The 24,194-nt window shown below is 41.5% G+C and overlaps 1 protein-coding gene across 5 annotated transcripts in view; it reads left to right on the top strand.

Moving 5' to 3' along the window:
• esamb (endothelial cell adhesion molecule b) overlaps window positions 1-24,127 on the top strand; it is a 49,781-nt gene extending 25,654 nt beyond the window's left edge. For 2 of the 5 annotated variants that reach the window (XM_055045634.1, XM_055045637.1), the window contains exons 2-8: window positions 13,298-13,443; window positions 15,050-15,251; window positions 15,645-15,800; window positions 17,726-17,770; window positions 21,736-21,858; window positions 21,979-22,108; window positions 22,553-24,127. In XM_055045634.1, the coding sequence (XP_054901609.1) occupies window positions 13,298-13,443; window positions 15,050-15,251; window positions 15,645-15,800; window positions 17,726-17,770; window positions 21,736-21,858; window positions 21,979-22,108; window positions 22,553-23,024 (1,274 nt within the window). In that variant the 3' untranslated portion in view covers window positions 23,025-24,127. Of the gene's footprint in view, window positions 1-11,794; window positions 12,003-13,297; window positions 13,444-15,049; window positions 15,252-15,644; window positions 15,801-17,725; window positions 17,771-21,735; window positions 21,859-21,978; window positions 22,109-22,552 lie in introns of those variants that run through there. The other 3 variants (XM_055045633.1, XM_055045635.1, XM_055045636.1) reach the window with 3 other exon arrangements.
• The last annotated feature ends 67 nt before the right edge of the window (window positions 24,128-24,194 follow it).

The raw sequence follows: 24,194 nt of genomic DNA, 5'->3' as shown, positions 1-24,194 counted from the left end.
CAGTGAAGCGCAAATCTTACAGCGCTTAGCAAAAACTTTAATACTCTGAACTTTTTCACACTTTGCCACAAAGTCTACACACCTGTGATATCCACACACAGCAGCGGATTAACTTGAAGGTTAGAGGAAATTATAGGAGGCTATGTGTCTTTTTTTTTACATCCTACGTCAATAATTGAATAGTTTTCATTCTTATATTTACCACTTTATTTGTATTATTCAATCGCGTACGACGTTAGTGGAGCTGTTCTGGTAATCTACTCGTTGTTCTCCGTGTGGTCCTGAAACTCTGCCGTAAAAACTAAAATAAAGAAGCTTCTCTTTCAGAAAAAGTTTCCTCTTATTTAACCAAACCCTTTCTTGAGGGAGCACATTAACTGCTGCAACATTATTTGTTTCTGTATGTATTTTCTCGCTGAGGATCTCGGGCTGTGTTCAGGTCGTCTGCCAGCGCTCTCGGCTGCCTCGGCTTCATCTTTGGCTCGGCCCGCAGCTGTGCCGTAGGTGGACATGTGGGTGGGTTGGACCCGGGGGTCAGCGGGGATCATCTGTATCTGTCAGACAGCTGGAGATAATGAATAGTAGGACGAAGGCCAACAGAAACATCACTACTAATCATCTGAGCCCACATCTGAGGCTGCCACGTCCAGCGGCTCGGACCAAGCCAGGTTTTTCAGAACTTGGCTCCGTGAAACGCTCAGCCAGCTTTTCAAAGGTAATTTATTCCTCCACGCTCACATATCACAGTTTTATTCTTTTTACTGGTTTGCTCCTTCCGATTCTTACTCCGTGTGCATTTGAAGTGTTTTCCGCCTGCCGTGCGCTGAACGCACGCTAACATGGCCAGTTATTATTAGACCTTTTCTAAAATATTGATTCTGTAATGGCTTGTGCACCTGGAGATTTTAATAATTGATCATCTCATTTCTCTGCTTCAGGTGAATATGAACTTTGGGGTTTCACTAACATGTTCTTTTCAAAACTGGCACTTTTCAGGAGTATTGCTCATTATTTTTCTGCTCAAATAACCTTCGTTGCTGGTAGCAGGTTTTCTGAAAGACAAGTAAAAATTAAGAGTGTCACATATAGATGCTAAACACTATTAACATAGGATGGTTAATAATAAAAGGTGCCAAATGAAGGCAAGAAGACGACTGGTTTTGTAAAAGGGAGTCATTCATCCACAAATTCACTCTGATTGCTTAATTTAATATTCCTACAGCAGAAGCATGAAACCTGTGATGTAAATGCAGAGAATGCTTTTGATGGTGTTAATAACTGGAAACTCTTATTTGCAGCCTTGCATGGATTTGGTTTCGGAAACTGTTTTGCAAACTGATTAAAAATATAAATGTCCATACATCAACCATCAGCCACAGGGATCAGGCAAACTACAGATATTAAAGATATGCAATGCAAGAACGTAGAACGTGCATTAATGAGCATGATGCTGTTATTGATCTGTAAAAAAAAAAAAGAACACAGTCAAGGTCCATTTTTGAACCGAAGTACTAAATTTAGAGTGTATTGTTTAATTTTGCTTCTGGCTCAAACTTTATAAATAGCATTTCTGTAGATGACACTACTGAAAGCAATGTGACGTTTTTACAGTAATGTGAATGATTGATTTTCAGTTTAAAATGTAAGTATTTAAATCATCCCATATATTATTATTAGTTAAATACTATTAAATTATCATTCTGGTTGAATATTGGATATTAGCTAATTGTGATTAAAGTAAGTTATTGTGCTTAATGGCGTTGGTTATGCATTTCACCATTAAGTAAAAGCAATTGTCAAAAAATAAATAAAAAAATCTGTGATTCTGTTTGGGCATCCTGATAATCATTTATTTCAGTCTCTCCAATCCTTTCATTTTTTTGTTTTTTAAAGTACATTTGCAAACACACTGTTACTTTATCAAAGCTATTAAAATCAGTCCATCATGCCTACAGCTATTTTCATTTGACATAATGAACTACACAAATAAAATATCTGTTTGGAAACCAGTTAATTCGACTATTTTTTTTTCTTGCATAACATCATCAGCTAAATTCAATAAACTAACATGATTAAAAAAGGGCCGGCCTATCGGCTTGCAAAGCGACGCCTAATTAGTCTTTGACTCTTTTTCAATCAAAATCTGAATTCGAATTACATTCTCACCCTGCGACTCTCGCGATTAACTCGGAAGGCGTCGGCGGATGTTTGCAGATCATTAGCTGCGACCGGTAATTCCTCTCCAGCGACGGCTCTGTGGCGGTCTGACATCAGATCACTCGGCTTCTTAATTACGGTTTCTACATTAAACCCAGAAGGCGCCGAAGTAGAAGGCCGCGTCCGGACGGGATCTGACCCCTCACTCCCATCGGCGCAGCTTGCCTCGTGGTGGGAACGCAAGACGGATCCGGAGGATAACACAGCCGAGCCCATCCCACCTAATGCCACACTAATGCTTTATAAATTCACAGAGCTAAGAAGGTGGGAGGGATGCGCTGGGCTCTTGGGCTCTGTTGTGGTGTAGCATGGCAGACCCATTTAAGACCTCGGTTGGCTTTTCATTTTGAGCTGCTGCGACCCAGGAGCCAGCTGGAAGAGTGAATAGAAACGCCTCGATGGGACTTGTGAAGGACAGCTCCTGGTTTACTCGTCTGACTCAGACTGACCAACTTATCAAACTACCAGAAGAAATCGCGCCTGCAGTCATGCACAGGCACTTTCTAAATCTGCCTGGACGTACCGTTGCATAATTCGAGCCTTACTTGTTTTTGTATTCTCAACTTGATGTTACAGCACAACGCAACTGTTTTTTAGATGCAAATTTACAAATATTATCAATATTTTAAAAACTACAAAATATTTCAAATTTCCTGCATCGGTGTTGGTTCCGATTCAGTCCAAAGAATTGGATCAAGTTCCTTAAAACTACATTTTGAGATCTGGATACCTTAGTTCCCAACTTTTTTCAGCTCTCAGTCCCTCTTGTTGGTTTACTGTAATTTTGTGTCTCCACTCCCTTGGTGTCAGAAATGCTGAAATGACCTTTTCCATCGCCAGGTTATTAAAATCACGGCCGATTTTGTAGCGATGCAGCAAGAAATCCGAATATTTCGAGTCCGGGAACGTACTGTCGGTCCTGTACCCTGACAACTCTGTATAGTGTGGAAGTTGATAGTGTTAGGATGTTAGGATATATTGAGCGTCGTGAACTCATGTTTGCTTTTTCGGTATCAATAAGGTGGTTTTGGAAATGTCTGAAGAAAGAATTTTTAAGAAAAAATGATTTCCTGTGAATTGTCTGGACATGCCTGGTGTTAATTCAGGCTGCAGATGACAGGAAGTCTGGACGGAGTTCAGCCAGGCGCTGCATTTTATCCTTTAGAACAGAACACACCGTAATCTGAAATGTCGGCAGTCTTTTTGAGTTAAGGTTAGCACCTCTGAATGTTGTAAAATTGCTAAAATTGCACATTATAGATAGACGAGGAAGGGCCTCCTGTTTTACATGCTGTGCTTATATAAATAATTCATCACGAGTGTTTCCCCTAGAAAACTTGCTTAGAGGGCTTGGGCCTAAGTTGTTTTTGTGTTTAAGAACTGTTAAAAGCAGACAGGAGACTGGAAGATATGACTTGGTCATTATGTGTTATCAGAGGACAGTCTTCAAAAAAGGCAGACACTGAATAATACAACTAAAATAAACGCTTCAGTTCTTTACAGCAAGACAAAAACTCGAAAAAGACTTGATGGCAACAAGGTGGATGTTCTGGATTGCAGTCATAGCAAATATTTATCTTAATCATTTATCACTGAGGGCACAGTTGCAATTTTGCTATATTCCAGCAACATAGTGACAAATAAAAATAAAACAATGAGACCACACAAGTGAAAGACATTAGGAAGACTGAGAACACAAGAGCCTGGCAATAACAGAGGGGCAATCCAGAGATGTGTGGTTAAAAATAGAGAGCTTCAATACCAGGAGCACAATTAGAGTGAGGAACAGGTAAGTGCAATTACCTGAATGTGCTGCTGCTGCTGGTGCTGCTGCTGCTGCGTAGGGAACATGAATGGGGTTTCCTTGCTTTTCAAAGTGATCGTCTTAAGAAGGACAATATTTTATTTAATTCACACTATTCCTGCCCTTTATAAAAACAAGTGTGACAAATGCCAGGCTGTCATAGTAATTAAAATCAAATGAATCTTTCTTGCTTTGCAAAACAAAGCTGTAACTCAAAGGAAAATCAGAAAAAAGAATTTGACTGGAGTGTGGCTTTCCCAAGTGCTTTTGTAGCGGGTTAAAGAAAGGTAAGCGCTTACAATGTGCTTCTGTGTGTTGGTGGTAAAAATGTGCGATTAGCTGAGCTCAGCTTTCAACTAGGAACAACAAACCGGCTCTGTGTTTTAGTAGGTATAGTTCTCAAGCTTTATTTGTCCGCTCAAAATTTGAAAAGGTCACACTGTGGACTCTTCAGGCATGTTTTAACATTTTCTCTGAAAAAAAAAAAAAAACTACAGCAAGTTACCCTATTTGTTGCCATGCAACCAAGTCCAAAGCCTATGTTGCTCAGATATTCTGTAAATGTGGAGAAAAGGGTTCAGCCGGGCAAGTTTCTGCATCAGAGCGATTCCTAGGGATGATTTGGAGGATATTAAATGGATATGCAGCATGAGGCTCCAGACTGTTATCATAATTGAAAGAATCCAAGGTAGACAAGTGGCCGCTGTACATTTCCACGAGGTAATGTAATCAAAGTGGCGTCACCGCAATCAAACGGTGGAGCGTCCCTGAATATGACTTACATGTTCACCCAAACAGCTTTAGCACAGAATAAATACAGTTATGTAAAATGACTATGACAGCAGTTATACAAATATTCAATGATTGGGCCACACTGATCCAATCACAACATTGTGATCAGGGCTAACCTAATAGTGTGGGCAGGCAACGCGGCCCTGATCCGTCAACGTCTGGACTCTGTTTGACTCCTGAGGGTATGGCGTGGTATGAAAAGATGCAAAAAGGTCTGAAACTTGTATGTTCAGATGCTTGATTGAGCTGAGGTCTGTGGAGGACCAGTCAGCACCACAGCCTAAGTGTTGTGTTAATCAACCCAATTAAAGGATGGGATGCACACGGTCTGCAAAAGACACAGCAAATTATAACACATTGTGTATTCTGACACCTTTCAGCACCATCATTTACATGTCAGTACTTTGTCGGATGACACTATATAGGAAAGCCTTCACCTACCAAGTACCTCGATAAGCTTTGATCGGCCATTAATATGAGCATGTTTTACATCTACTGACACGTGTGGACCAGGAACACCTCACTAGAGCTTTAGTTTTGATATTATTGTGATCTGGTACAGTAACCATCACAATTTTCCTCTTTTCAAATTCGCTCATTTCTTTTCTTCTTCTACCATATTTACTTTGAGGACAAATTATTCACCTTCTGCCAAATGTATCCTAATTTTCCCGTCGTAACACGACGGCCCCGTCCACACAGAGACAGGACTAGGTGTATCCACAAAGGTTGTCTATGTTATGCCAAAGCGGGAAAATTTCTGAACTGCGGTTTCATTTTTCGGCGTGTCCATGTGAGCCACATCTTTTATGAAATGATGATATTGCTCCAGTTCCTCCACTTTCACGTATAGAAATGGTAGTTGGTAGTTTTTATGTTGTTCTGTAGGAATGCCAGAATATCTACTACAGGGTTTTCTGCAGCACCCCTGCTTCTATTTGTTTTTATTTCAGAATGTGTTTATACAAAAAAGATGTTGTCTAACAATCGTTTTTTGGTTTTTTTTTTCTTATAGAATAAGATAAGAACCCACTTCAGTATCACTCTATTCGAGCTCTGGAACTGCTTTAGTAGAAAAAACACATAAAAAATCAATGAGTTATTCTAAATAATTTCACATTTGGTATTTAATGTAAATGTACAACTGTAGTAAAGCTCAAGGTGAAATTGTGTGATTTTCACAGTGAGAGCCAGAAGGTGTTTGAGAGTTTCCAAATAATCAGAGGGCAATCAAAAGTTTAGAGGGATTAAAAACTGTGATGAGATAACGCTCCGCAAATGATTTAAAATAGCTGGAGAGATTACACTAATATAATCCAATTTAAAGGCGCCTTCCCCAAATATTTATTATTCAAGCACCATCTGTTTAAAGGCTGCCGGGTCAGTCCAATGTGCAGCTCCGCACCAACAAGGCAATTTTGTTGCCCTACATTTCTGTCTGAAACTCAACAAATAACCCATTTTCTTTCTGGCTTGTTTACGGTCACCCTCATTTAACATCTGGAAGAAGGACTTTCCAACTTAAATTCCTTTTTGAAGTCTACTGAAGGTCATCCTGAAATCCAGACCAGTTTGACTAATGAGACTATTTAACGAGCCAAAAGATTTTTATGCTTAAATATTTCATGATTGTGTTGTTCTTTCTTTCTTTCCGAGGCGTTTATGGGGTCATTTTAAGACTTTGTTAGCGCCACTCTGACACAAATCCCAGCTCAGCGTACATAAAACATGCAGAGCGGAGCACAAACGAACACTTTCATCCACAGCAGAAACAATCTCCCTTCTAATTAGTCATGCAGAATCGGGTTGGAGGATAACAGATCGTATAAATCCGTACACTGCACAAAGTGATAAGATGTTGTTTATACTGAGAAACATGAGTCTGAAGAGTATTTGCTGAAAAGTAATGTGTCGTTGCCTTCTTTTGTTCATTGCTCACTTGGATTTGAAAAGGATCGTATTGAAATATAACCAATACAGGGTGAAGTGTTTGCTTCTCTTGAATGTGACTAAATAAAACTTCTATGGTTGCTTTAGGGCTTTTAAATGCATAGTGAATAATTTTGAAGACCGACTTCATTTTGAAGACAGGCTCAATTATGAAATGTTTAATTTTCAACGAATGTGTTCATGTGTCAAAATGATTCCCCGTAGTAGCCGAGCCGAGTGTCTTTGCTTCCAGTTCAAGAGCTTCAGCATTGTGTTGTTTTGTGGGTTACGGTTTGGGCCTCTGCTGTGATGCTCTGGTCTGTTGCGGTGAAGAAGAAGCTGTGCCACAAACCGAAGTTCCCCTTTCGCCATTTCTTCCGCGCTGACTCTCAACTGTGGTCATAAGGTGTGTGTCGTGATTGAAATGACTGCGACTGTAAATACAAGTGAGTGGAATGAGTTTCCTGTTCTCGCTGTCCGGACTCACAGCTTGAGTTTGGGTGACTAGCGCCGCCATTCGGGGTGCATTTAAATGCAACGTTTACGGGTTGTGAGCACAATTAGCCAAAATAAGAAGTTGCATAAGGAGGTAGCACCATTTGCAGGGATCATTTTTAACTGATTTAGTTTATTGATTGAATAATTAACAATAACAAATGGACATATTTATATTTCACTAGTGTCTCTGACCAAATAAAAAACATGGACCTGAAAATGTTACGGTAGGCTTTACAGACAGTCGTTTGCGTGACGTGTTTTTTAGATGCTCGAAGCACGGACAAGAGCGAACCGGTTTTGGCAGCGCTCCATAACATGAGCATGTGGGATTTGGCTTGGGAAGAATTAGCTTGTTGAGAAGAAATCTGAAGAGAAGGAGGTCAGCAATCAATTGTATGTAGTCTACAATAGGACTAAGGCAACATATGGGTCCTTAACATGCAAAGCTCCCATCCACGAGCTCTGCAGAGAATTACTCTCTGAGTTTGCCCACAAAATAAGTAAAGGATTGAAACATGCAAAGCTTGAGTAAAACATCAACTACAAAATGTGCAGACGGTAAGAACCTTCATCGAATCTGTGTGTGTCTTCCTCCAGGATCTTTCTAGGACTTTTTTTAGTCATATCTCTTTTTGTCCTCAGTTGTTAGAAAAAGCTAAATTTGGAGTATAGTCCAAATGTCCCAGTTGCTTAGCAGTATTTTCTATGATATAAGCTAAAACAAGGGAATTTATTGTTTTAAAAATGTTAATCTTTAATGTTGTTTATGATGGTGTCAGTGTTACTTTGAATTAATGTCAATTAAGGCATCAGACGGGGGAACAGCGCCAGAAAATGCCTGTCCCTGCATGACTTCGATCGGTATCAGGGACAACAAGACATCCCCAACTATTTTGTGTGCTACAAAAAATAGGGATAACCAGAGATTTAATCCACCCTGAGAGGAAAGTACAGGCACATTTGTGAATTACTAATTAATAATTTCTGTAAAATCTCAAAAAAAAAAAAAAAAAAACCAACAACAAAAAACACAGCGGTAACAAACAGTGAGCAGTAAAATTATTTCCACCATGAACAGAACAGCTGTTTGTTCTGCTGAGAAAACACGACTGCAGATAACAGAGTTTATGCACAATTCATGATGCACAACAGTGCCGGTTTCCCTCTAAATACGACAAAGCTTCTGGGTGATTCTTTCATAACAGGCTGGTTTGCAAGCACACTTTAATAAGAAAGCAAAAGAAGAATAAAACCTGCAGTGGTTTCATTCACCTAAAAAGCATGTCTCGTCTTACTAAGCCAATTAGGTAAACACCCAAGAGTAAACAGAAACATATTTCTTTAAGTTTTATAAATTTTTTTTGCTTTTAAAAACTGCAAAATTGACAGCTTGTGAGCAATCAGAGTGGTTTTGGTCCAAATGGGCAACGACTTGCCAGGCTGTTTAAAGATCCAGTCTCACTTCTCAGCTCTCTGGTCCTCCACATGTTGGTCACTCCAAACAAAAACCCGACCTAAGGAAAAGGTCAGTTGCTTGTCACGAAATAAAACCGAAATGGGATTCTGCTCATATTTCACTTGTCAGTTCTGTTGTGCAACTTGATCATTCAAAGTCGGTTTCATCAAGATACACAATGAAACCAAATGAGTAAGACTCATCCAGTCGACGCAAGAAAACACTCTATTTCTACAAACATTCCAAACGAAAACACACATGCAAGTCGGTTACTCCTGGAAAGCGACATAGACGCATGAAAAACCGATGAGCAATCAGCGGCTCTTAATTAGAGTTGTCGGTTCATTTCCGGGGAGGCAGCTGTTTGTGTCAATGGGAAAACGGACCAGCACGGGTGTAAACAGAGAGTCGGTCTGAACCTCAGCCAAAGCTTTGGCTTCACAGAGCGACTCGCATGAGGGAAAGACATGAGGGGAGGCAGAGATTACTGCGGGAGATAGAGAGTGCGGCTGGTTAAAGAGGATCAGTTGATCTTCACTGAGGCCTGCATGACTCCCTGAGGGCTTTGAGGGAGAGGCTGACTTTATTATTATTAGTATGATTGTTATTATTATTATTATTATTATTATTATTATTATTCATTTGATCATAACAGTGCAGCAGATGTAGCTGGGATGTGAGTTGTGTGGATTTCTTTTGGAAACTGGACACAATTTTCTCACAGGATGCGTTTGAAGTTATTATTGTTATTATTATTTTTTTTTTTTTGTATAGAACTCCCATAAATGTCATCCATTCGTTCGACTCTGAATTCCTGACATCTACTCTCTCTTGTCGTGGTGATCTGCCTCCCCCTGCAGGTAACACGGGGTACTGCAAGCAAAGCCACGTTGGGTTTGTGAGCTGACATGTGTGCCACGCATGACTTTTGATTATTCTGTCCAGTTTTGTCCTTGTGGACCGAAATGCTTCCGCGGTCCAGAATCTCCTGCAGGAAAAGTAAGAGAAAAAAAAGTGTTTATTCTGAAGAAAGGAATCCTATTAGCACATGTAAAGCGTGGCTCGACTCAATTGCAGCCCGCAGCTAAGAATAATTAGGCCAGAGCTGAACGAGGCTGCACAGCATCACATCATCATCCTCTCTATTAGCATCTCTGGATTTTTATTTATTTATTTATTTTTTTTTTATTATCATTTCAATTTTACCTTTGAAGGATTTAAGTTCACTTTAATTCCATATCCGCATCTTTAACTCCGGTTTCTTCTCACACACACACACTCACACCCACACAAGCACTCAACACACCTCACATTCGCAGCCCAGATAGAGAGAGAAAGAAAAAAAGAGAGAGAGAAAGAGAGCGCTCCGGATTAGTGAAGATTTTTCTTCATTTAATATACAATTGGGTGACACAGTTGTGGGGATAAACCTCAAAGATCCACAAGAACGCAGTGGAACGAGGCCGCCGCGGGGCCGCGCGCCGCGGGGCATTATCCTGCTCCATCAGGAGTGCACCCATGTGCATCATGCTAGTTTCCCGCTGTAGGTACGCGTGCCACGCCCTCCACATTGGCGTAAAGATAATGATCTGACCCCTGACGACTGAGCGTCGCCTACGGAATACATATTGACCACCCACGCGTCGCATCCGAAATGTGACGACTTCCTCGGGGTTGCTGTGACAGCTCGGCAGTTTGCGTTTCGGTTCAGAGTGAAGGTCAGTCGGAGGGGGAAGCGAAATCAGAGCTCCGTCTGGATTTGTGTCAAAAAAACAGAAAAGAAAAAAAAAACAGAAAATAGATGATTGGTCTCCACCCCAGGCGGCGGTACATAATCAATCAACATCAGGAGGACAACGGCGCCATGATAAAGACGTTAATCTCGTGCATACACGACTTGTCGACGGCTTCGTGTCTCGACGGCTCAGACACGAGCAAACTGAAAATGAGGCCTTGAGACCAGACAAGGGGAAGATGCTTGGATTGGATGAAAGGGCCACAGGCGGTTATTAATGTCTCTCTTTGTTTTCAACAGGTTCAGTTGAAGTTTCAAAGAGCTGCTTGACAATAAAAAACATTAAAAAAAAAACACCTTGAAAAGATGCCAAACAGGATCACATAGTGTGATAGACTAACCCAAAGTCCCCGTCATTGGGAAGTTGATTAAAAAGTTTTGGTCGGGGGTGCCTAAACGCTTGCTCTCCTTTTACAATAAACAATACAGAGTATGTTTTATTTTTGCTTTGAAATGGGAGGAGAATTCAATTTTGATTGCTTTAGTTAACTTAATGGTGTGAACTCACCTTACAAATCAAAGTAAACTGTGAAAGAAATATTTGGAAAGTCTTATTTTGAACTTTTGCCCTTCAACCCTTTTCTATAACTAGTTAAATCCCAATTAGCAATGCAGAGTCTCCATCTGCAATAATGTTCTCTATCAAACTTCAAGACTTTTTCTTTTTAAAGCTTGGCTTTGTAACAGCATCTTTAAGCCCTTTTTCCTGGTTAAGTTCCGTTAGTGATGTAGAATCTACTTTTTTATAATATAATAATGAAATAGGCCGGCTTTTATTTTATTTTTTAAGCAGTGTAAGCCTTATTTTGAAAGGCCCAAATAATCCCCTTATCAAGCTCCATCAGGATATCGAACTGATCTTGTTGTGATGTCTGCGAAACACCGAGGTTTCAATTTTGAAGAATTTCTGTCAGATTTCCTGTGAGAGACGAACATAATCCTCTCTTTTTAGTTCAACATTCTTCAACCAAACTGGTAAAACTGTCTCTCATTTTTGACCTTTACCCTCTCAGTTTCAGTGGCACAGGGCTCGACATAACTTGACAAAAAAAAAAATAAGTTGGCGGTTGTTCCTTTTATTTTCTCTCTGTCAAACTTGCAATTATTTCTGGGCGAGAAACATATATATATATTTTTTTTGTTCTTACACTTTGTCACCCAGACAGAAAACCGTATTTCCCACCGTCCACAGTCCTCCCGTCTCTTCTCATTCTGAAAAAGAAAGAAGGCGTGTCCAGCTGGGCAGATGTGTCCATCTCAGCAGGCGGTCTGGTCCGCTCGCTCTCTTTTCATCTCTTGTTCGCCCGTGATCCCGCCTGAGCACATGAGGCACACATTTCTCCGTTTTCCTCTCGGCAGCCGCAGGACTTTGAGGTGCGGCTGCAGCTCTGCTTCCGCTTTTTCACTGTAGATCCTGAAATCGAGCTTCAAACTGGAGACGCAGATAGAAATGGGCTGCTGGGATCAGCTGATCCAGCTTCAGCTGTCGGGTTCTGGTGACTGGGCACCTTGTGAGTCTGAGAGTTTCCTCTTTTTTTTCTCTCTCTCTCTTTCTTTCAGACTTTCAGCTTTTATTTCGTCAGGTGTGTTTTAGATCGGCTTTGCCAGTCGCGTAAACTTATGGACACGTTTCCTTCTTTCTGTGACAAGTTCATTTTTCATGTCAGATTGTCTTTTTTTAGACTTCAATTGAGCGAAGGAGCTTTTTTTTTTTAAAAACATTCGTTCATCTGAGATGTGCGTGCAGTTCTCATGTCATTTTGTACACATGTCGGAGATTTCATAAACTTATTTACTAATCAAGTCATTTCCCCAATCAAACCTTTTCGTTCATCCTTCCCTTGTTTGTAGCTTTATACAAATATGAATCAAAATATAAAGTTGGTTTCAGATTCATTTTTACACACAAAACAGCATACTCATCAATTTTATGTAAAATGATTCCATGACATTTTGCCTGGATGCAACTTTATGTATGACTTTGCCTTACTTTTATAATCACCGCACAAAAAATAAAGAGGACAAACATATAAAGGGATCTAATTGGTTTTAATTCATGCAGAAATGCAACAATTATTCCCATTTCCACTAAAATAGCATGACGAGCAAAATATCTATGGTTGTTTGTGTGTGTGTGTGTGTGTGTGTGTGTGTGTGTGTGTGTGTGTGTGTGTGTGTGTGTGTGTAATAGCATAATTGTTATTTTTATGTCAATAGCCAGACTAAAGTGAAATCCTTGTTGAACTCACAATAAATTATTATGGCCTTTGCCAGCAACAAGTGTGACAGTTCAGTTGTGACACCTGAGTATTCATGTTCCTGAAGGTAGTAGAAAGTTTTGGGGTTTTTTTGTTAAAATGCTTTAGTTACTGTCCTGTTGAATAGCTGAGTAAACGTTGTCGACTCTGGAGTCATTCCTCCTGCTGTCTTGTCATTCCAGACATCGCTGGTTCCCAAAGCGACGTCAAGACGAAGAAAATGAATGGGGATGCAATAAAAATGAAGAAAAATACTAAAATGCAAACTGGTTTTATCTTCGCAGATGTGGGAAGAAGAAAAAAGAGTTGTCCAGTGGAGTTTATTGTTAATTATCGTCACATTATAAGGTTTTGTTGTTTGCAGGGCATTTATTTATTTATTTACTTATTTATGTTTTCAAATCATAGGAAAATGATGTCAAATATTGCAGAAAAGACTTTGTTTTATCATTGTGACGTCACAGAGCATAGCTCAGTGCTTAAAATCATGTTGGTCTCTGAGTCCTGCACATTTAACCCCTTACTGGCCCTGTGTGTTATTTTCCCAGGTGACACCCGGAAGGTGGAGATGCCCAGCAGAGAGATGGAGGTGGTGAAGGGCCAGATGGTGGTGTTGCAGGCCTGGTACAGCCCCAGCTCCGACATCTCCCAAAACACCGTCATTTGGCACTTCACAGGGAACGAGTCCAAGCAGGTAGGAAGCGTAATGCTGGGAAAGTGGAAGCATCTACTAGCTATCAAATGCCTGAACTACAAAAATGCACATTTTGTTGTTTAGAAGGACACAGTTGTCGCTGACTTAGATCTAATGCTTGGAATTTAAATTTTGGCTTCAAAGGATCAACTATTTGAAATTTTCTCAGAAATTTAAGTTGGGAATGTGGAAACATCTGCTTTATTTCGAAGATTTGACAACAAACCCGTTTAAATGTAAATCAGTCCTTGTAAACCGTAGAGTTTAATCTCCAAAGTTAGCGGCTGAGTTTTTTTTTTTTACATCAATAAATTCCACTGTGACCTTTTCCCCCTCTGCGTGTTTTCTGCGTTTTTCGAGCTGCGTTGTGGATTTGTAAACCTGCCGCCGCCCTCATATGTCCCACGACCCCGTCCAAACCTCTACTGGTGCAAAATGAACAGTCACTTTTAAAGAATTACTATAAACTGATGTAGTTTTCTGGCTGATCCTCTTGAGTACTATAGCAGAGTTCATTGAACTTAAAATCCCTGGATGAAAACACATAGATTTGTTAGGATACAGTTATTATCATGTGTCAGATGGAAATGTGCTCTTTTTTTTTTTTTTTTAGCGCCTGACGCCCGCTTACCTTTAACCCAAAGGCGAACAAAACATGGATTATTTTTATATTGGAGGATGCCGCTTTTGTCTCAGGATAATGTCTGGCTTTACAGCTAATGATGATTCACAGGTAAAGGCAGGAATTAAGGACAAATGTCAGTAACGACACCTACACTCGTTCTGCTGCGCACTTCCGTCCTGCAGATGAATAGCTGCACACGCGATTAACATAATCTAAACAACTTCAGCGTGTGATGCCTGTGAGCTTATAAAATCAGCCTAAGTTTCAACATCCTCCATCTGCAGACATCAGGATTATCTTCTGTTGTTGATCTGCGATTCTTTACGAGGCTGCGGCCAGCGGTGTGCTTTACATGAATACATAAAGTTCATGGCCTTTGAAATTTTGCACGTTTTTAGTTTATTTATTGGGGATTTGATATAACAGAGCAAATATATAAATATATAAATATCACTTGGAAAGAATTTATAGATTGAAATGTTATATTTACAGTCCTACGTCAGTAAACATGTTCTAAATGATTAAATCTAACCCTCAGCCAGGTTCATTAACTCATTTTTTTATGAGATTACACAACAATTATTATCATTGTTGTATATTTGTATATAGAATATGCAATATTATACCACTGGATTGATTCTTTCAGTCTCTTGATCCCAACACAAAAGTTCTGCAATGTCGCTTACTTGTCTAGAAACAGCTTTGTAGCTTTGTAAGAGATGGTTTTTTTTTTTTTTTTTTTTGGTCACTTCCACATTTACTGCAACCAGATACACAAACAGGTGCAAACCGCTGCCCAGTGTTGGACTTGAGATGAAGCGTTGCTCCTTCAATCTGCTTTGTGAATCTGATGCCGAAAGCCAGAAAAAGATTGGAGCAGAACAGCTGCAAAGAGTGGAAAAGTTTGCTCTTCCACGTGAAACAAGCGTTTCCTCTTCCCAACGAGTAACATCACAACACCGATCTGCTCTCTCCGCGCAGGTGATTAACTTCAGTTCAGGCAAAGTCGGGCACGGACAAAACGAGTTCACCAGGAGAGTGGGCTTCAGCGTGACCATGCCGTCCGCCAACCTCTCCATCTACATCAACAACACGCAGGAGAGCGACTCGGGCCTCTACTTCTGCCACGTCATCGTCCCCGGAGGCCGCGGCATTTCCGGAGAGCTGCGGCTCAACGTCAAAGGTAACGAGGCCTTTGACGACGCTCCGACATGTGGAATCTTTATCACTTCAAGTGAGATAGCCACATTTTGAGGGATTTTGGACTGAGGCAGTGCGCTAAGGGAAAAACGTAAGAAACCAAACTCATCTGCTGTTAAGGGATTCGGTAAGCTCTGAGAGAATTATGTCATCTTCCAGAAGCAGATGGAAACAAGAGCGAGAGACGGAGGCAGGAGAAGGAGGGGGGCATCTAATATCTACTTATTTTTATGCAATCTGGCCACTGCCATAAGAAATCTCTCCATCACCAGCAGTGGATTAAAACAAATGTGCATGTTCAGGAAAGGGTCACGGATGTATTTTCTCATCTAACATGTGTTAATACGCAGTAACAACCACATATGTCTGTGTCCAGTCCCGCCCTCGCCGCCCCTGTGCAGCATGACGGGGAACCCGGTGGTGAAGGGCAACGTGACTCTGAGCTGCAAGTCCAGCCAGGGAAAACCCGCCCCTCACTACAAGTGGACCAAGGCCGCGCCCACGTCCGAGGTCTTTTTCTCCCCGATGCAAAGTGAGTACGTCTGAACGGCAGTCCACTCAAACACTCTGTGCGCCGACATTTATAATGAACAGGACTAACGTGTAAAAATGGTCTTTGTCAACAGGATCTCGTTGACTCAAGTTTTCCAGACTTTCTGTAGCTCAGCCCAGGCCATGCAGACACGCCGCATGTTATTGTTGACATCGGGAAATCTTTGGAGCGCAAAACACTTAAAAAACAACGCACAGACATTTCCCACACAGAGAAGAAAACGTTCAGTCTGTTAAAGTTTGATGTTTTCAGGCCTGATTGTTAATAAGTGATCGTCTGAACGTAGCAGAGGTTGATTGGCTCATTTAAACACCTGCTCTACTGATGATCTGTCAGACAGTGTGCGGGTCGCCGTCGCTTTTATTAAGCTGAACCAGAACACACTGAATTCTGCAGCACATCTACAGTCTACGGCTGTCAAAGTCAAGCTAGCATAGATGACCTCTTTAGCAGCAAAGTGCCTGTTTCTGTATTTCTAACTATAAGAAGCTCATGGAGGAATTTGTACATTTTGCAAATTCAACTAGCAACTTTAGCTATACAGTTTCTCCATAAGTAGTAGTAAAACCCTTAAATATAGTTTGCTTCACACAACCACAAACATATTCAACCTGCTGTATTTCAAACACCCTAATTAAACTCCAGTTTTGAGTCGTTTTTAAACAGAAACCAGACACAAGTGGTTTCATTTGAGAGCTTCTGTTTGTGTTGATATGAAACGACTGTTTTACTCAGCAGGTTGCACAGTTATAAAAAAAAATATGGATCTATTCCGAAAAAGTAACTTCACTGACATAAAGAACTGAGTTAGTTTTGACATAACTACATTCAAAAGACTCGGTTGTTTCGACGTCTTTTCAGTCTCAGTTCAGGAAGGTTGCCTCGAGTTAATAAGATGTAAGCAGACCGGGGGTAAAAAAATGATTGGAGAAATTCTCTGAGGTCTCTGAAATATTAACCGCGTGCCATTTGAGGCAGGCATGACTATTTTTCATAAATCATGTACGGAATCAGCTGCAAAATAATTAAAACCTCATGTCTCTCCCAATAGACGTGAATGCAGGATGTTACTTGTTCGTCACTCTGTCCTGGATGTCGAATCAAATTACAGAAACACCAAAAGGGGCGCTGTTCTGTCGAGCCAATTGCCTTGAAAACGGACCTTAGTACTTTCTTCAAAACAGTTTGTTAAACTTTTGCCAACGCGGTAGCTCACACGCTAAAAATCATCTCGCGTTTTACACAAAGGAATCGACTCCCGTAGAGATAAGATGTACCTCAGGGACACTTTCTCAATTTTCCACGGCGCGCTGTGGAAATCCTCTTTTTTTTGTTTTTTTTTGTTGTTTGGAAGATAGAAGCGCACGGTTGTCCCTTCTTTTTTGCATCGTGCCACATGCATTATTTCGCATGCTTGTTTTCAGGGGATGCCGCGTAGACAAACGCCATCTGTTTCCGAACAACGGGACTAAGGCTGATTGATTTGTATTGACTTAACCGCTTTGATCCCTTGGCCTTCATCTCTTTATTGCTGAAAAGTCCCCAGACTCGTAAGAGGGAAACTACTCCCTCTGATTGTCCATTAACCCAGGTTTTAGCGGGCTGCGCACGCAGACGCATCACATTGTCGACGCTCAACTTTTATCTGCGCTGATGCCGACCTGTCTGAGTCTGACATTGCTCTGCCCGTCACTGCTCTTTTTTTCCCCCAGCATTCTCTCTCTTTCTCTGTCTGTCGACTCTCATATTCATGATTTCCTGCTAAAATCTATAGGTTGCTTGATCGCCTCCCCACCCCCTTCCCTCCTTCCTATCATTTTGTTCCACTTCTTCATCATCGTCTCATTCACGCTCGCTCTTTCTCTCTCTGTGTTTACCATCTCTCCTCCTGCATAAAATCCCAGAATGGAGAGCCTGCCCCCAGCCCATGCTTGTCCTTGGGTTCATGGGTAAGGCTTTTCAATCATACATTCTCCCTCCTACCGCCGTCCACCTAAAAAGTAAATAAATAAGAAATAATCCTCACCATCCTCAGGAGTTGTATTTTCTCGCCATTTGTTGGAACGTCAGAAAAAGATTTAAAGGGAAGGAGCAACCCATACAATCCAAAAAAAATGAGGGCGCAGACTTTTATTTTTTCCTCCAATTGACTTGAAAATATCCAGAAACCAAATCTGAAGTTATTCTTATTTGCTTGAAAAGGGTGACAATACTCCTTTAAATCTTTACACCGTGCATGTCTTGCTGGATTCTGTTGCTTTTGCTGTTGTTTATTCAAATAGAGCATATATACATGTAGAGTGCGTATTACTTTTTGTATTTTCACACAAAATACTCAAACACTAGCAGAATCCCAAAGACCCTGCCAGTTTGACTTGGGCTGTATGTCCTCTGGTATCCTTTACCTCACTCTTCAGTCAGAGTGTTGTATGGATCCAGCTGCATTACAGGCTCCATTTCTTCCCAATCTGACACAGCATGCCATCAATAGGTTGCCTCAAAGTCTGTCTCTTCTGTTGTCTTCCTGACATGTTGGCCTTCGAGCCGCAACAGGCCTGTTCAGGTTCACTATTAACACTTAAAACTGTCTACACACGTTTGTTTTGTTGTTGTTGCAGCTACTGAACGTATGCGTGTGACTGATTTCTTGTACTCCTTTACTGTTCTCTGTAGTCTCAGTTAAAATGGTCTTTGTACGTGTAAATAGAAGTAATGCAGACGTATTTTGGTTATCTGAGATTGGATGTATGATGGAACATTTTTTTCATGTTCTGCTTTTGTCCGTAAAGCTTGGGAAAGAAGAGAACGAGTGCTTTATCCAGTGAATTTCAAAATGTAACGGCATTTCTGTGGAGCATGTGATTTGTATGCGGCCATCTTGCTTTATGTGTTTTGGATGTGGAGTGTTTTAAAGCCCGTACGGGCCGGACACTGTAAGTACATGACTGCATTCACACCAGGCCCGTTTAGTCCGCTTTTTACTAAACTAGCTCCTTTCTAGAGTAAACTCTGGTCCACCTAAAACTAAGATCTCTGTTAGATTAGTGTGAACTCTGGTGCGGTTCAAATGCATTTGTGAATAGCTGGTGTCTGCTCCAAAAACAGGAAGCAAAATATTGCACAGGGCATTCTGGGTAAATACAACCTAAACAAAACGCAAGAGTCTTGTGGAAAAAATGGTTAGCTGTCTTTTACAGAAGACAAAAGAGAAATCCTACAACCACAAAAATCTGACGGCACTTTGGGTTTTTTTTTTTTGTTGTTTTTTTTTTTACATTTCATGAAGAAGCAAGTTGCTCTTTTTGTTTTCTTCAGAGGCGTTGGTGTCGTTTCCTGCAGGAGTTACTGTTGCAGCGCCACCGCAGGCGAGTCGGGGAACAGGTTTTTCAAAGGCGTTGTTTTGTTTGACACGGAGCAATATCAGGTGTGAAATAAATCGATTAATCAAGGCCCAGGTTTGAAAAACGCCATTCTTAACAACAGGCCCAGTTCTGGTTCTTCAAGTAACTTCGGCCCCAATAGCAGACCTCAAGACGACAAAAGAAGTCTCCAAAATCCCTAAATTGTGGAGATTTTGTCCGATTGTGCAGAAGAAAGCCACTGTTCACCGAGGAAGAAAGAGAAAATAAAAAAGAAATGCAGCATCTCTGGAGAAGAGCCGGATACAAACAGTTCAGCCTGGAGGTGGGACTGATTTGCTCCAGCCGGACCTGAACTGCTGACCACTGTTTAAAAAAACCTTCTTCTCTACTCCAAAGATATCTTGATTTTGTCACCTGATATAACCCACCAAAATTATGTTTCTCCCATAAATTGCGGGCTTGGAAAATCCCACAATCCCCAAACACTGGAAAGGATTAAGCCACAAATTAGCAAACATGCAAATCCATCTGATATTTTCATGTTGTGCTGGATAAACCCCGCTGGTGTGCTCCAGTTGTTTCCAGGTATATTACACAGTAAGTGTAATATTGGCCGTCGTCGTGAAATGCAGGGATTGTGGGGATTCTGGTCTCAATGTGAAGCAGATCCCCTCCCACCCAGTTCGCACGAGGGGATCCGATCGCCTTGAACTCGCTCCAGGCTCTGAGTCAGCTGACGTATTGCTAATCTGGCAGCATCGGGTTCATTTCTTTGCAGCTGATTTTCAAGATGGAGGCATGCGATAATCCAACCGAGGCTGATGCAGGGGACGCATGCACAGCTGTTTCTGTTTGGGATTCGCTTGGATTTTGTCATGTCCTTGACAAGAGAGGCAGGAAACAGTGAAAAGATTATCCGTTTGCTCCGTGAACAAGACACTGAAAAATCTCGAGGCGATTTTTCACTCAATAACACGTGTCATCGCTTTCATATTGCTCCAAAATACAATAAAAAAAACACATTGGATGTAAGACATGCTGCAGTATGACGTGCAAGATTGGATTTCAGGGGATTTGAAGAGGAAAGTCCCTCGTGAGGCTTGTTTTTTTTTTTTTTTCTTTTTCTGCAGCCCGTGTTCGTAGCTTACGATTTTAAAACCAGATGTGCAAAGAGGAACAGATTGTGTAACAGATGCAAACATACTCAGCGATATGTCGTGACTTCTGTGTGAGAAATTATCAAAACGGCTGGAGTTGCAGCCGATATAATGTAAATGGAAACATGGTGTTGACCAAGCAAGGGCAGCAGGAAAAAAAAAACAAAAAAAAAAATAACGGGACGAATCCTTTAATAATGACAGCTACTGTGATTGGCTGGGCTGCTCAACGTCAGGAAAAAAAGATCATTTGTAATATTCCAATGAGAATATTGAGCATGATTTACCCAAATTTTGCAGTCACCTTTTCTTCATCATAACACAACTCTCATCAGTCACTAAACACACACAGCCACTGTGAGCATCGGATTGGACAGTTGGAGTCCTTTTTACTGATTAAATATTTATGAACAATATGCAAAGTGTAAGTCTCTAATGAGCAACAGGGAAAACAATTTGCAATGCTCAGCAAAATGTTTTAGAAGACGTGCAGATTTGGCGCTCGATGTTTGGACTCAATTTTGCGTAGGAGGGTGACAGGAAGAGAGGGTGAATGCAAATGCATACCGCACTTTTAAGATTTTTGTTAAAGAATCCTGAAATTTTCCTTTGTGTTGCCGTGGGACTGTCCACCTCTGCAGCTCCCACAAAGTTGACTTTGTTTTTAAAATGTTCCTGAAAAAAAAGAATTGTCATGTGAAATTGACTTCTTTGAGCTTTATATCATGTTACGCTGTTATTCCCTCACCAAAAACACACCTGGGGTGCTGCTTTGATTCTTTCATGCATGTTTGAAGAATCCTTGAATCTCCCGTGGAAACCATTGTGCTCACAAATTAAGTCCTGACCCTGGTTCCTCCAGACTAGTGGCAGCTGCAATTGGCAAACGCCTGGTGGAACCACGTATCTTCTGGGCATAAAATTCAAACTGCTTCTCGATCCAACGACCCTAAGAATGGTTATATAATGACAAACATCGTGATGTCGCGCTGAAGGAAGCGTCAGAAATAGCAGGAGCTTCTTAAAGAGACAGAGATCCAATCTCAAAGTGTTAAACTGCACAGTCATATTTCTTTTAAGGTATGTTTCATATATAGAGCCAAAACAGCAAAAGGTAACATAGTTACTTGATTGTGATATAAAATGGCACTATATTGTATGTCTGAAAAATAGATAACACCGGCTCATCAAAGACATCTTTAGATTTACAGAGGATCTGTGCTTGTACTGAAAGGGAACACTGTTTACAAAAAGCTGACTGTGTTTTGCTACAGCCACAAACTAGCTTGTGCAGTTGTGCCCTCTAGTCGCTCACTGCTCTCCTCCAAAGTCCCCCGATTTCTCTTGACGTTCACTGAATGTGTGTCTGTCTCTAACCATGCGGTTGTGTTGCAGATGAGAGACACGGCACCCTCAGGCTGAGCAACCTCACCAAAAGCATGTCGGGGAAGTACATCTGCCGAGCCAGCAACACGGCCGGCTCCGACAGCTGCTCCATTAACCTGGAGGTCATCACCTGTACGTGCCGCCCGCTCTGCCTCCCCTCTCAGGGAATCTGCTGCTCCTCCATCACACACTGAATCTAAATGTTGCTTGTGGTTTTTTTGTTTTTTTTTTTTTTTTACTTCCCCACCGCAGCTTCCAACGGGGGAATGATCGCTGCAGCGACTCTGGGGTCCGTGGTGGGGCTGGTTGCCATGGTGCTCATCCTCATATTCATACTGAAGAGGAGGCAGGACACGGAGGAGGAGATGGCGAACGAGATCAAGTGAGGGTTTGACTATGATCGCTTTATTATCTACACTAGGGAATCGAAATTGTCACAGATTTGTTAAAGAGAATCATAAACTGAAGGTATAGCCTAAAGGGAGATGGTGTGTTGGATGCATTTTGTTCATTTTCATACAACAAGGCAGCAAAGCAGTAATAACAGGGTTTTCCTCGGTGTGTTATCAGCCTGACAGCCCGCCAGGCTTTTTTAAATTTTTGCATTTTTAAAGACTGTATAGTTGGGTTAGGGTTAGTCCTGACAGTACGCTATCAGACAGATAATCTGTGGAAGAAAAAAAAAATCAGGTCCCTCTCTGTGTGTGAGAGCAGGTTGGTACGAGACTTGCTGGCTCGGAACCCGCTGAAAACTACAGGAACGCATAAAAAACACAAAACAACAACCTCTGCCTCTTGAATGTTTTCCTGTCTTTCTCTAACACAGGGAGGACGCTCAGGCGCCAAAGCGAGTGTCGTGGGCCAAGAGCAACACCGGTTCGGACATCGTGTCGAAAAACGGCACCCTGTCCTCCCTCGCCACCAGCCCCCGCTCGCAGGACCTCCACCAGCCCAAATTCCCGTACCCGTACTCCCCCATTTCGGACACGGGCTCGGTGATCAACGCCTACCAGCTGCGACCCGGGACGGCCTGCAGCCTGCAGGGGCTCCCCGGGTACAACATGGGAGGCGGGACCCCTGTGCGCAAACACAAGAAGCCACCCAGCGCGAACGGAGGCCCCCCGCAGATCGCCAGGGGCCCCATGGTTGGCACCCCGCTAAAACGAACTGAGGGGCCTCAGCCTCAGGTTCCTGGCCCGGTGGCCGCGTCGCCGCACATCAGCTCCTCCACTCTGACGCGCATGGGGGCCGTCGCCGTCATGGTGCCCGCCCAGAGCCAAGCGGGCTCCCTGGTGTAGCCAGCAGAGGACAGATGGAGAGGACGCCTCGGGGTGCAGAACATTTTCTCACGTCGTCTGAGGAGAAAGTGTCCGACGGGGGACTTCATTTGCAAAAACTTTACCTTCAGGTTGTTGGAGGAATCAAACTCAGTGCAGCGTTCCTCATCTCTGCAGCATTTGTTCGGATGCGGCGTTCATGCTCAATACAGAGAAATATATATTTATTTTTACACGCCTCGTAACAGAATCCAACCGTTCAAATAGTCTGGTTAGCATTTTGTCTCAATATAAAAACTGAAATGTATCCTAAGGAGTTTTGCAGCAAATGGGAAACTAAAATGTTTTGACTATATTTCTAAGCTTTGTATAATAACCTTCTGATGGACATTTGTATGTCCCTTTCTCCCTGCCTTTGTAGGGATTAGTCTTCAGTTTACCAGGCATTAGTTCTGAGCAAAACAAAAAAGAGCAAGAAAAACTCAAGAGTTCAGGTGCAAGTATTTTGCTTTCCTCGACTTGCTCACGTTGTGTTTGATTAAAATGTGTGAATCTGTTGCAGAAATATGAGAGTGATTCCATGGTGTGGTACTGAGCGTTCACTTTTAAAGAATACTTTGCCTGTTGCCGTAGCTTGAATGTAAACTAAGTGTGGAGTGTAATGTCGACGGTTTATAATTACGGTGCTTGATTTTTCATCAGCCACCGCAGACGTTTAGGCCGTTCGGGTTTTAACAAAGAAAACAGCTTGGCGGGTTCAGCCGGTTCTGGTTTTCTTGCAAATGCTGGAAATAATGTTGCTGATGCTGTGAAAGCTGCAATATGTAACTTTTATTTTTTAAAAGGTATGTTTTGTTTTATTTTTATATATTTGTTAAAACTGTCACCTTGTCATGACAGTATTATATATGACCATTTATCTGTAAAAACCCCCAAAAAGAAATAGTTAATGCTGAGTTATGGCCATTCTGTCATGACACAGTGACTATTTTAACGAATATGTACAAACATAGTTTCTTAATGAAAGTTACCTACTGCAGCTTTAAAAGGTTTCACATGTTATTTTGAATACGGTTGTCATTTCTCACGTTTATTTTTTTCGTTTTTAAATAAAATATTCTGGATTGTTTGACCACTAATGTGAGTTTTATATCTTGAACATTACAAAAAAAAAAAGAAAAAAAAAAGATC

Source organism: Poeciliopsis prolifica, unplaced genomic scaffold, assembly GCF_027474105.1.
Source record: "Poeciliopsis prolifica strain line A6 unplaced genomic scaffold, Auburn_PproV2 SCAFFOLD022, whole genome shotgun sequence".
In the NCBI taxonomy this organism is placed as follows: domain Eukaryota; kingdom Metazoa; phylum Chordata; class Actinopteri; order Cyprinodontiformes; family Poeciliidae; genus Poeciliopsis; species Poeciliopsis prolifica.
This window is presented reverse-complemented; position numbering and strand designations above follow the sequence as displayed.